The sequence below is a fragment of the Sinohyriopsis cumingii genome, chromosome 2 (genome assembly GCF_028554795.1).
Source record: "Sinohyriopsis cumingii isolate HCF-2022 chromosome 2, ASM2855479v2, whole genome shotgun sequence".
NCBI classification, from domain to species: Eukaryota; Metazoa; Mollusca; class Bivalvia; order Unionida; family Unionidae; genus Sinohyriopsis; species Sinohyriopsis cumingii.
Window position 1 is genome coordinate 21137055 of NC_142962.1, and position 12740 is coordinate 21149794.

At 36.7% G+C, this 12740-nt stretch overlaps 1 protein-coding gene across 4 annotated transcripts in view; it reads right to left on the bottom strand.

Moving 5' to 3' along the window:
• The window catches only part of LOC149804440 (serum response factor-like), a 50855-nt gene extending 38332 nt beyond the window's left edge, over positions 1-12523 (bottom strand). For all 4 annotated transcript variants that reach the window (XM_089940426.1, XM_089940413.1, XM_089940417.1 and 1 more), the window contains exons 1-2: positions 12117-12523; positions 10979-11242 (exon numbers count right to left, since the gene is read on the bottom strand). In XM_089940426.1, the coding sequence (XP_089796552.1) occupies positions 10979-11242; positions 12117-12431 (579 nt within the window). In that variant the 5' untranslated portion in view covers positions 12432-12523. The remainder of the gene's footprint in view (positions 1-10978; positions 11243-12116) is intronic.
• Between the last annotated feature and the right edge of the window lie 217 nt (positions 12524-12740).

Below are 12740 nucleotides of genomic sequence, written 5' to 3' on the forward strand. Positions count from 1 at the left end.
AGCAGTGATGGCCAAACTTAACCAGAGGGTCTGGAACAACCCCAACCTCACAGAGAAGACCAAACTGCGTGTCTACCAAGCGTGCGTGCTCAGCTCACTTCTCTACAGCAGCGAAACATGGACCACCTATGCAAGACACGAGAGGAAACTCAACAGCTTCCACCTGAGATGTCTGCGGCGCATTCTGCACATCCAGTGGCAGGACAAAGTACCCAACACAGAGGTTCTAGAACGCGCCAACATGAATAACATGTTCTCCATACTCAGCGAGAGGCGCCTTTGCTGGCTCGGCCATGTCAAGAGAATGGACCCAGGTCGCATTCCCAAGGACCTGTTATATGGGGAGTTAGCAGAAGGTGCACGACCAACTGGACGACCACATCTGCGCTACAAAGATGTTTGCAAGAAGGATGTGAAGACAGCAAACATCAATGTCAACGACTGGGAGAGCTGTGCAAACAACCGTTCCAGCTGGCGTCTAGCTGTCAGGCAGGGAGTTCAAAACACAGAGGAAAAGAGAAGAATAAAGCAAGCTGAAAAGAGAGCTAAAAAGAAGGATAAGCAAAAGCATACTTTGGAGCTATGCCATCGTCTCTCGTAGACGGACGGATGCCAAGGAGTAATAATAATAATAATAATGAGGACTTTGTATAGCGCCTAATCTTTAGAAGCTCTAAGCACTTTACAACATTAGACAACACCTATAACATAAAAAACATATAATGATATGATTACAAAAACAAACAACATGAAATTAGAAAACATAAAAAAACATGCTGAGAATATTTAAGGTAGGAAACATTATTAGGTCTTTAAGTTTGTTCTTGCATTCGAAATAAGTGAGTTTTGAGAGCCCTCCTGAATGTGATCACTATGTCTTTGTGTCTAAGTTCAGTGGGCAATTCATTCCACACTGCTGGGCCCTGGTATGCAAAAGAACGCTGTCCGTATGACTTTGTTTTCATACTTGGAATAATGAGTATACAGTTGTTAGAAGAGGAGCGTAAGTATCTTGCTGGTGTATACACATGGGTGAGGTCGGATAGGTATGTTGGACTACACATGGGTGAGGTCGGATAGGTAAGTTGGACTAGAGTCAGACAGTGAAATGTAGCACAGAGAACAAATTTTGTGTTTGATTCTGGATCGAATGGATAGCCAGTGTAGGGTACAGAGCAGCGGAGAGGTGTGTTCTGATCGTGGTACTCTAAGTATGATCCGAGCAGCTGTGTTTTGAACTTTTTTGAAGTTTCTGGAGCAGGTATTGAGATGAACCAGACAGAATTGAGTTACAATAGTCCAGTCTTGAAAGTACTAATGAACACGCAAGTGTTTTAGTGGCATCAACTGAAAGATATTTGCGAACTGAGCTGATACATCTCAGCTCAAGATATGCAGCCTTGCATATGTTCATGACATGTTGGTGCAATGTAAGAGTACTGTCCAGTGTAACAAATAGATTTCGTACTGACTGTATGAATTTAATGTTGGTGTTGCTGATATTTATTGTTTGAGGTAAAGGATGTGAATGAGAAAGTTTTTGTGTTGTGATCAGAATGGCCTCAGTTTTATCATCATTCATCTGCAGCTTGTTACATGTCATCCATGATTTCACATCAGAAATGCACCTCTCTACACCTTGGATGGTAGCATCAACTTCAGTTGGGTGGCTAGATTTGTATATTTGGGTGTCATCAGCGTACAATTGGTGAGACACTGGATGATGATCTATGACACTTGAGAGCGACTGAATGTACAGAATGAAGAGAACAGGTCCAAGAACAGACCCCTGTGGAACACCACAACATAGATCAACTGGGCTGGAGTGTAGTCCATTTGCAGATACAATTTGTGTCATGTTGACCAAGTAGGACTTGAACCACAGTAAGGCTGTATCATGAATGCCAAATACATGCTGGAGACAGTGAAGTAATATATCATGGTCTATTGTGTCAAATGCTGCAGACAAATCAAGGAGGGTGAGGACTGTAATCTTTCCACTATCCAACGCAGAAAGAATGTCATTAGCTACTTTTAGAAGAGTAGTTTCAGTACTGTGGCAAGGGCGATATGCAGATTGTACATTGCTAAAAAGACTGTTTGAATTATGATGAGATAAAAGCTGGGATAGAACAACCTTTTCTAAGATTTTTTATATGAATGGGAGATTAGAAACTGGGCGGTAGTTCTTTAAATCATTATGGTCTAGTGTTGGTTTCTTCAGCAGAGGCTTTACAATGGCAGTTTTTAAAAATGATGGGAATTCCCTGGATGAGAGAGGGGTATTAATAACATCAGTTAGTGAAGGCAATACTGGATCTAAGCACTCAAGCAGCAATGATCAAGTTCACATGACTTTGGTGCACTCTTCATCAGGATTGTACCTACAAAATCCATAGAGACAGGTTCAAATGCTGCTAATGGTCGCCGCTCAAATTCTGTATCCCAACTGTGTGGTGACGATGAGTCAATTGAAATTGTTGTGTCAAGCTTATCTCTAATGGTTTGTACTTTGTCACAGAAGAAATTTGTAAACATGTCCGGAAGGTCGACTAGAGAGAAGGTAGTCGGAAGTGGTGTAGATTTGTTCCTTGACATTAGCTTGTTAGTAATCTCGAAGAGCTCTGTGCATCTGGAACGTTCCATGATCTTAGTAGTGTAGTGGGCTGATTTCGCTTCATGGACTATATTTGTGACATTCTTCTTAGTGACTTCATAGATTTGCTTATGAATAGTGAGTCTGGTGTAAAGCCAAAGCCTCTCAGCTTTACGGCAGTCTCTTTTAGCAGTGCGAAGCTGGTCCCTAACACTGCTATACCATGGAGAACACTTCTGAATTGACACTCTGCACTTGGTAGCTGGGGCATGTTTGTCAAGCAATGAACGCAGACAGTTATCAAGTTGTTCTGCAGTAGGAGGTAAACAAGTTGTTAGGTTAGCTTGGATGTCGTGCATTAGTTTGGTTATATATATCATACGACGATTTTTCTCAGTAACAGATAAAGGTGGAAGGTTAGGGACTGATATGTCAAGATGGCATATAATGCAGAGGTGATCTGATGCAAGGTCAAGGGATACCAGGGAGGACCGTAGAATGTTATCATCAGGTCTATGAAGAATCCAGTATAAAATGTGACCATGTTTATGGGTGGGTTAGTTAACTGATTCTTTGAGGTTGAAAACATTAATGGAATCTATGAGTTTTGATGTATCTGGGATTCCTGGACAGTCAAAGTTACAGTTGAAATCTCCAAGAATAATCAGGTTGCCACCTATTGAATTTCCATAGTCCAGGAGATTTGGAAACTGCTCCAAAAAGACAGAGTCAGCCAGCTTGTTTTTTCTAGTAGGAGGAGGGTGGCATAAGCAGAAAAAATGGACTGACCTTTGCTCCAGTGTGAGTGTGGTTTGGACTAGTTCAAACGATGTGTGGTCAAAATTGAATGCTGTGGTGTGGTTAAGACGTTTTATCATGGAGTTCTTTGTGATGACAGCAATTCCACCTCTGCAAGAATTACGGGGGGTAACAACTTGAAGGAGTAACCAGTGGGTGTTAGATCAGCACACTTGGGCTCATCGCCTGATGTTTTTAGCCATGTTTCTGTCAGGAAAAAGACATCAATATTCTGGTCGTTGATAAAATTAACTATTTATGTGCGCTTTTCCGGTGGTCCTACTGAATGGGCATTGAATAATGCAATACGCAGAGGTATCTCTTGGATAGTTGACACAAAGGTTGATGAATTAACTGGGATTTGAATTAGATTATCTAAATTAACGGTCAAACTTTTTTTTAAATTGTTGAGCTGAAATAAGAGAGATAACTGGAATTCTTCTTCCTGTTCTACACCGGCCAGCTTTGAAAAATGAGACTGTACTGAATGGTTGAAATGGAGTTTAAGGACTACACTGAATGATGGCATTTTCTACCAGTCCATATTTATAAGGCTGTACTGAATGGCTAAAATGAAGTTTAAGGACTACACTGAATAACAGCATTTTCTACCAGTCCATATTGATGAGGCTGTACTGAATGGCAGAAATGGAGTTTAAGGACTACAATGAATAATGGCATTTTCTACCAGTCCATATTAATGAGATTGTACTGAATGGCTGAAATGGAGTTTAAGGACTACACTGAATAATTACATTTTCTACCAGTCCAAATTGATGTGGTTCTACAAAATGGCATTTAAGGTCTACACTGAATAATGGCATTTTCTACCAGTCCATATTGATGTGGTTCTAAAAAAATGGCATTTAAGGACTACACTGAATAATGGCATTTTCTATCAGTCCATATTCATGAGGTTGTACTGAATGGCTAAAATGAAGTTTAAGGACTACACTGAATAATGGCATTTTCTATCAGTCCATATTGATGAGGCTGTACTGAAAGGCTAAAATGAAATTTAAGTACTATAATGAATAATGGCATTTTCTACCAGTCCATATTGATGTGGTTCTACAAAATGGTGTTTAAGGACTATGGAATGATGGCATTTTCTCAATCTTACTAAAATCAGAAATCCACTGTTAAACATAAAGATCTGACAGTGACTGCTTATAGGTCATGTTCTGATGACCTCTGAATTAGCCAAATGGAAATACAGCTTTCAAAAATCTTAAAATGAATCAAATTATTTGGCACACACTGACACTCTTCAGCCACACTGTTCAGTCACCCAAATGCAAAGATATAAGACTTCATTTGACTGGCTTAAAAAGTTAACAATTATGAAAATAACATAGGTCACCAGAACATGACTCCTAAGCCATCACTGTTGATCTTAATGTAGGATAGTGGAGATCTGATTTTAATCAGATTGTGCATTTTCTACAACTCCATATTGATGTTGTTGTACAAGATGGATGAAATGGAGTTTAAGGACTATACTAAATAATGGCATTTTCTACCAGTCCATATTGATGTTGTTGTACAAGATGGATGAAATGGAGTTTAAGGACTATACTAAATAATGGCATTTTCTACCAGTCCATATTAATGAGATTGTACTGAATGGCTGAAATGGAGTTTAAGGACTACACTGAATAATGGCATTTTCTACCAGTCCATATTGATGTGGTTCTACAAAATGGCATTTAAGGACTACACTGAATAATGGCATTTTCTACCAGTCCATATTGATGTGGTTCTACAAAATGGCATTTAAGGACTACACTGAATAATGGCATTTTCTACCAGTCAAAATTTATGTGGTTCTACAAAATGGCATTTAAGGACTATAATGAATGACATTTTCTACCAGTCCATATTCATAAGGTTCATCTGACTTCATCTGACTGGCTTAAAATGTTAACAGTTATGAAAATAACATAGGTCACCAGAACATGACCCCTAAGCCATCACTGTTGATCTTAACATAGGACAGTGGAGATCTGATTTTAATTAGATTGTGCATTTTCTACAAATCCATATTGATGTGGTTGTACAAAATGGATGAAATGGAGTTTAAGGACTAAACAGTGGCATTTTCTACCAATCCATATTGATGTCATTGTACAAGATGGATGAAATGGAGTTTAAGGACTATACTTAAATAATGGAATTTTCCACAACTCCATATTGATATGGTTGAACTTAATGAATGAAATAGAGTAAGGTTGTGCTAAATGGCTGTGATGGAGTTTTAAGGACTATAATGAATAATGGCATTTTCTACCATTCCCACTTTAAGGTAAAATATAAATTTTGATATATTTGAAGCCGTTTTTGTTAATGTGTCATTCACTAGATAGGTCAAACCAGTTTATACTGATTTTGTTTACTGATATCTATTTCACAAAGAAAACAACCATCAGACAAGGGATGGATCTGACAGAATGAATGCAACTTCACACTATAAATTTGTTTTGAAACAAAGCTTGCTCCACAAAGAAATGTCACAGACTGAGTATCCATAACATTTTGGAGCATGGCTGTGTATAAAAACTGACAGATTTTAAATCTGAGAATGAAGCACTGGCTTTTTGTGCAGCTGTAGCATGCACACTAAATTGTGTGTGAACAGCTAAATTTAAAGAAACTGAACTGCAGTTGTCCACCATGTAATTTATTTTCATTCAATACAATATTACATATTTAGCAATATCAAGAGACAAATGTCACATTGTAATGACTGTCTATACCTTTTTATCCTGTTTTTCCCCCACCTCAAACACACAACCTGGCCCTTTTTGGGGAGGTGCACCAGCTGGGATTCAAAAGGGACTTGAAGGAATTCCTGAAAAATTGTACTGTGGTGCCGAACAATAGGGCCTCATTAATGAGGTGGCCCTTCTTGCAAATAAGGTGGCCTTTCTTGCAAATAAGGTGGCCTTTCTTGAAAATAAGGCTTGTAAATAAGGTGGCCTTTCTTGAGAACAAGGCCTTATGCATGGGATGACCTTTCTTAAGAGGTCTCTCGATTGGAGGGCCACTGCACAAGATATAGAGGATCTCAAATGGGTAATGATTTGATATTGAATTTATTAAACTCACTGAATAATTTATTCAATGAGTTTCATAAATTTAATATTAAATCAGTACCCAATTGAGATTCTTTTATCACATAGTTTTTATTTCAGTGAAAATTATTTAGACAGAAAGAATAATGAATAATTTCATTCATTGTAACAGATGTTGCACCTTTCATTTGTCGTGTGTAAAAAATAGTCCCAAAGTTGAACTAGCATTAACATTTAAAAGTAGATTATACTTTTGTTACAAACTTTAAATCCAACAAGCATCCCTCCTAATAAACAGAACATTCTACACCAACAAAATCATTTTTCAATACAGAATGTCCAATGCATCTGATCACTGATGTCGCATTGATGCATTACCAGTATGAGTACAGTTGAAGATCCATGTTTACATCACCTAAACTGTCACCTTTACAATTAAACATAACGATGTTGTGATATTCAAGTGAAAGAAATTTACTAGATGAAGAAATTCCCATATTTACTGTAATTTATTTGTGACTGGATATTTGCAATATTGGATTTGGAACAAAAGACTTCAGAATATGCAAACAAATTTCATTCTGAGTCAGAAATTTTTCCACATATTTACTGCGCAAATATGCATTGTTGGTTGGAGAAACTTGTCAGTTTGGAGATGGGTTTATGTCTACATTCTTCTGTGAACAGATGTGAGTTAAAAATTGTTTGAAAGTTAACATTTAAACCAAGCTTGAATATAGGGTGGATTCCATGATACAGGTATACCACCCCCCTCCACCCCCGCTATCAACTGAGCAATAGCCTTAATTTTACTTCTTGTTATTGTTTTGTTGTTGTTCTTGTCTTGGGTGTTTTAGCCATTTTTCATGTTATGATAATTTATGATATACATGACATAAAAAAACCTCTGGGAGTAAATTGGCCATATTCAGAGAGACAAGACCATTTTTTCCAAATTCCTTTCGTGACTTGAATCTAAAAATGGCAGCCAAAATGTTCACTGAAAACAAAAATATCCAGAAAGTGGGGTTAAAAAAGCTTTCCCGTGATATCAGTCAAACAGTACAATGATATCAGTCAAACAGCACAATAATTTCATGGGCTTATTTGGACCAACCAGAATCACATAAAGTGATATGTTAACATGTTATAATGTCAAAAATATGAAACTGTGCACACCACAGGCAAAGTGTACTGACCATGTAATACTGTAGGTATCTGATTATCATGTGTTTCCAAACTCATAATAATAAATAAAAATTAAAACTTGAATTACTGATTTAATTGTGCAATGAAATTAAAATATTTTTAATTGGACTGCTAAACTGAGAATAATATTTGACTTTCTATTGTTATTTCAAGAAACTGCTTTTCTACATGGCATAAAATGAAAAAAAATATTAACATTACTATTTTGAATTTAATGAATAGTTTTAAGGCTAGGTTCATTAATGAGAAATGCAGGGAATGTATGGTAAATTATAATGTCTTTTGTTATCACTTTCAACATGTACATGAAAGTATCTGTGGTAACCAGCACATACACACAAAATTTCTGTCAGAAATGAAATACCACCACCTGATATATAAGCAATATAAACAATATGAAGAAAATTGGGGGATGGGACAGTAAACAGCCCTTTACAAAAAATGGACATATGACTTGCTTTGTGGACAATAATTTCTATACTTCTAAATCATCCCTGCCAATCATTCAGTGCATGCAAAAAGGTGGAAAAATCCAGAGTTTCTACTTCCCTTGTACTGCATTTGTTTGGAAATAACACAAAAATGTTGCCCACCCACTTCATATTCATTACTAAACAAAGACATATTTCACTTGACAACCAAAATTTTGACCTTGCCTGGGCTGTTAAACAATTGACTTTCCATCACTGATATTAGGATGAAATTTTATCAGGATTACAACAGTACCATGAGTGCACAGGTAGGTGGGCACAGCTGCTGTCTATATGGCTTAGTGCTATAAATGTTCCAGTGTGGGCTGAAATGTCTTGCTGGAGGCTGATAAGCTACTAATGCCAATTCTGCTCCAGCCAAACTTTCTACCTTCATGCTAGGAGCTATTGTCAAGGAAAGACATCAAATATACTCTGTGAAACATACTATGAAAAATTAGCCTCTCACCATGAGAACTATTAAAATATTTGAAAATAATTTATCAGGGTTAGTGAAAGTATCTTTGTGTTCTCTCAAAAAGTGTTAATTAGATGCATAAATACTGTACTGTACTTCCTATCTTGTACCAAAATATCTGGAAAAGGGCAAATTGTTTTATATCCTCAGCAAGGAATTTTTCAAATGGTTCCCAAGAGGCAATACCAGGCCCCAATTATCTGAAAACCAGACAGATTTCCAATACTTCTAACAACCATGCACAATTCCTATTCTAGCAATATACTCCTGAAAATCAGAAATAATTCCCATTCTAGCATTATACTCCTGACAACCAGACACAATTCCTATTCTAGCAATATACTCCTGAAAACGAGGCATAATTCCCATTCAGACAATACACCTCTGGAAACAAGGCATAATTCCCATTCTAGCTACAAACTCCTGACAACCAGGCATAATTCCTATTCTAGCAATACACTCCTGAAAAACAGGCATAATTCCCATCCAGACAATACACCTCTGAAAACGAGGCATAATTCCCATTCTAGCTACATACTCCTGACAATCAGGCACAATTCTCATTCTACCACTTTACTCATGACAACCAGGCATAATTCCCATTCTAGCAATACACTCATGAAATAGGCATAATTCACATTCTAGCAATACACATCTCGAAATCAGGCATAATTCCCATTCTAGCAATATACTCCTGAAACCAGACATAATTCCCATTCTAGCAATACACTCCTGGAAACCAGACATAATTCCCATTCTAGCAATACACATCTCAAAAGCAGACATAATTCCCATTCTAGCAATATACTCCTGAAAACCAGAAATAATTCCCATACTAGCAATACACTACTGGAAACCAGGCATAATTCACATTCTAGCAATACACATCTCAAAACCAGACATAATTCCCATTCTAGCAATATACTCCTGAAACCAGACATAATTCCCATTCTAGCAATACACTCCTGGAAACCAGACATAATTCCCATTCTAGCAATACACATCTCAAAAGCAGACATAATTCCCATTATAGCAATACACATCTCAAAAAGCAGGCATAATTCCTATTCTAGCAATATACTACTGAAACCAGACATAATTCCCATTCTAGCAACTCCTGACAACCAGGCATAATTCACATCCTAGAAAAACACTCCTGAAAACCAGGCATAATTCATATTCTAGCTATAAGCTACTGAAAACCAGGCACAATTCCCATTCTACAAAAACAATCCTGAAAACCAGGCACAATTCCCATTATAACCATATACCCCTAACAACCAGGTATAATTCCCATTCTAGCAATACACTCCTGGAAACCTGGCATAGTTCCCATTCTAGCAATATGCGCCTGGAAACCAGGTATAATTCCCATTCTAGCAATACACTCCTGGAAACCTGGCATAGTTCCCATTCTAGCAATATGCGCCTGGAAACCAGGCACAATTCCCATTCTAGTTATATACTCCTGACAACTTTATTTACATGTCATTAAATCCTCCTGTAATTAGACAAATCTCACAATGTTTTCACACAGAGGAGGAAACTTCCCCCTAAAATTCCTGTGAATGAAAGAAAAAATAAATATTGTACAAACAGATTCACTGTTACTATATATTTTTTTCCTGTACAATATCAACAGACCATAATTGTATATGTTTAAAATTTTCTGAAAACAAGAGCATCTTGAGAGTGCATGCAAAACAAACACACAACTGCATCAAGGTAGGTATTAGTTGTTTTTGTTTCTGTTTACAACAATATAATTGCTCCATCACAAGGTCTATTCTATCATATGCAATCCCAAATTTTAAGATAACTGCATTATTTTTTTAAAAAGCAGGAAAACCAATAGAATGTGCACAAAAAAACATATTTTTAAGTCATAATTTTATTTTGTCATTAAAATCTTCCAATATTCCCAAAAATTATCTTTTTTTCAAATAGTGGGTAAAATTTTCTCTTCAACTTCCAGTTCTATTGTTCATGCTTCAACTATCACTGTGGCCTGTAGTGATAGCCTTGTACCATAAATTACTTCTATTATTTGAATTATGATGGGTGCACCATGATCTCTTACTGCTGCTAGTATGCTTTTTATTGGGGGACAAAACGAAAATATCACAGGAAAATATTAATACAATTGTCACAACAATGGATGCACAGAGGCCATTTCTGACAGTGCCCATGATTTAATGAGAAAGAAAAAGAAATCCTCCCATTGCAGTTGTTTTTGACAAACAAAAAAATCCAACAACTTATTGGAGAAAAATACAAACAAAATAAAATTTCTATCAAGAATTTTGAAGAAGATTGACTAAGCTAAACAAAAAAAAGCAAGATAAAGTAATACCTTTGTTTCATCTTCAGATACGGCATACGTAAGTTCAGGCTCCTCATATCCTCCTGGGTTCATTCGCTGTTCAATAGCCTGCTGCTGCCCTGGAGCCATGGGTGGGGGATCAGGGGAATTAAGACAAGTTTGTATCAAAGCCTTCCCACTCTCACTGGTTATCATGGGCTGAAGTTTTCGGGTGGCAAAGGTGTAAACATGACCTGTCTCGCTAGCTACCAGCAACATCACTTGTGTCCCTGTCAATGTGGATAGCTCATAGGCCTGGAAAACATTTCTGCTATAGCTAGTAATTTCTTTATCTTGTACTAAAATTAAAGTCAACTGCTTCACTATGGTAGACAAATATAATAATTATGAGGTGAACTTGCAAAAGAAACTGCATTATTGTCTTCAGTACCCACCAGCCAGTGAAAATAAAGCAATTTTGATGTACACATCTGGGCTGTATTAGCCTACCAACATCATTGTTGTCAAATCCAAGAAAGCATAGTATGCCTGAACTGTTCAAAAACCTTATTGTGAAATCAATTAAAATCATCAAAATTCTACAGATTTTATCCAAATGTTAAATTTATCAGCACCAAAACGGGAAATAAAACATCAGAATTTTGTTCACGTTTGATATTATAATAATTAACATGAATCTGATGTTTGACTAGCTACTGACTGTTCCAAAAAGCAATCAACAAAAAGTGTACAGAGGTAGGCATACAACTAGTATTTCAGACACTGTGGTAATTTACATTTATGCTACTGATAATTTTACAATTAATATCATACCATTTTTGGTTTTACAAATAATCAAAATATGTCGGGTGAATTATAAAATAACAAAAATATGTATAACAGAAGACTTATTCGAACATGTGAACTCCAAAGCTACAGCAATACATGGATTTACATTTTTACCCCAACTTTGTATCACTTAACACTGTTATTATTCATATCCATAGTTTAGTAAAAGAAAATCAAAGAAACGTTCCGTTCTAATCTCACTAAGAAACATTCTTTTTAATCTCACTAAGTTACGATCTGGAAATCTATATTCCAATACATAATAAAATCAATACACACAATCGTAGTAGGAAGTCCAAATATGGGCGACCAAAACAGTACGAGTCATGCTCATTCATACCTTCTTCATTATGCCGGTTTTTCGCTTGCTGAAGGTTGTGTACCGCCTCAACTTATTTTCGATAAATTCCATTTTAATTTTGACTCTTCCCTTTGTCTTTTTCCCGGGTTTGAGTCCCGTATTAAGCACTTTGCTGTCTTCGTCCGAATCATCTTCATCAATCAGTGTGGAAGGGTCAACTTGCTCCAAAGTTAACATTTTGTTACCGAAAGACGTTGGTGCGTTTGGAAAAGCCGGTTGGTTCGTGATATGTGACCCATTTAAGAGGTCCATATGATTTGAAAAGGTTTGATGTATATGTTTCGTATCCTCCATGTGTGGGAAAATGTTCAGTTTCTCAAATGGAAGAAACTTATAACATGCTAAACCTTGTTTGTGACTTCACCATATGCGGAGACGGAGAACTACCTCCATCTTCCTGCCTGGTACAATATAGATCTAGTTATATCGTTCCGCATTCTGACATATCGCGTAGAAATTACTTTTTAAACCAAATAATACTATAGGAAATTTAAAAGCAGGTTTTTGTACTGTAAAAATTCCATAATTAATTAATACATTTTAATATAATCTAGAATGGTGCACATTTCTTGGCGTATGAATAACGCACTTCCCAATTATGGA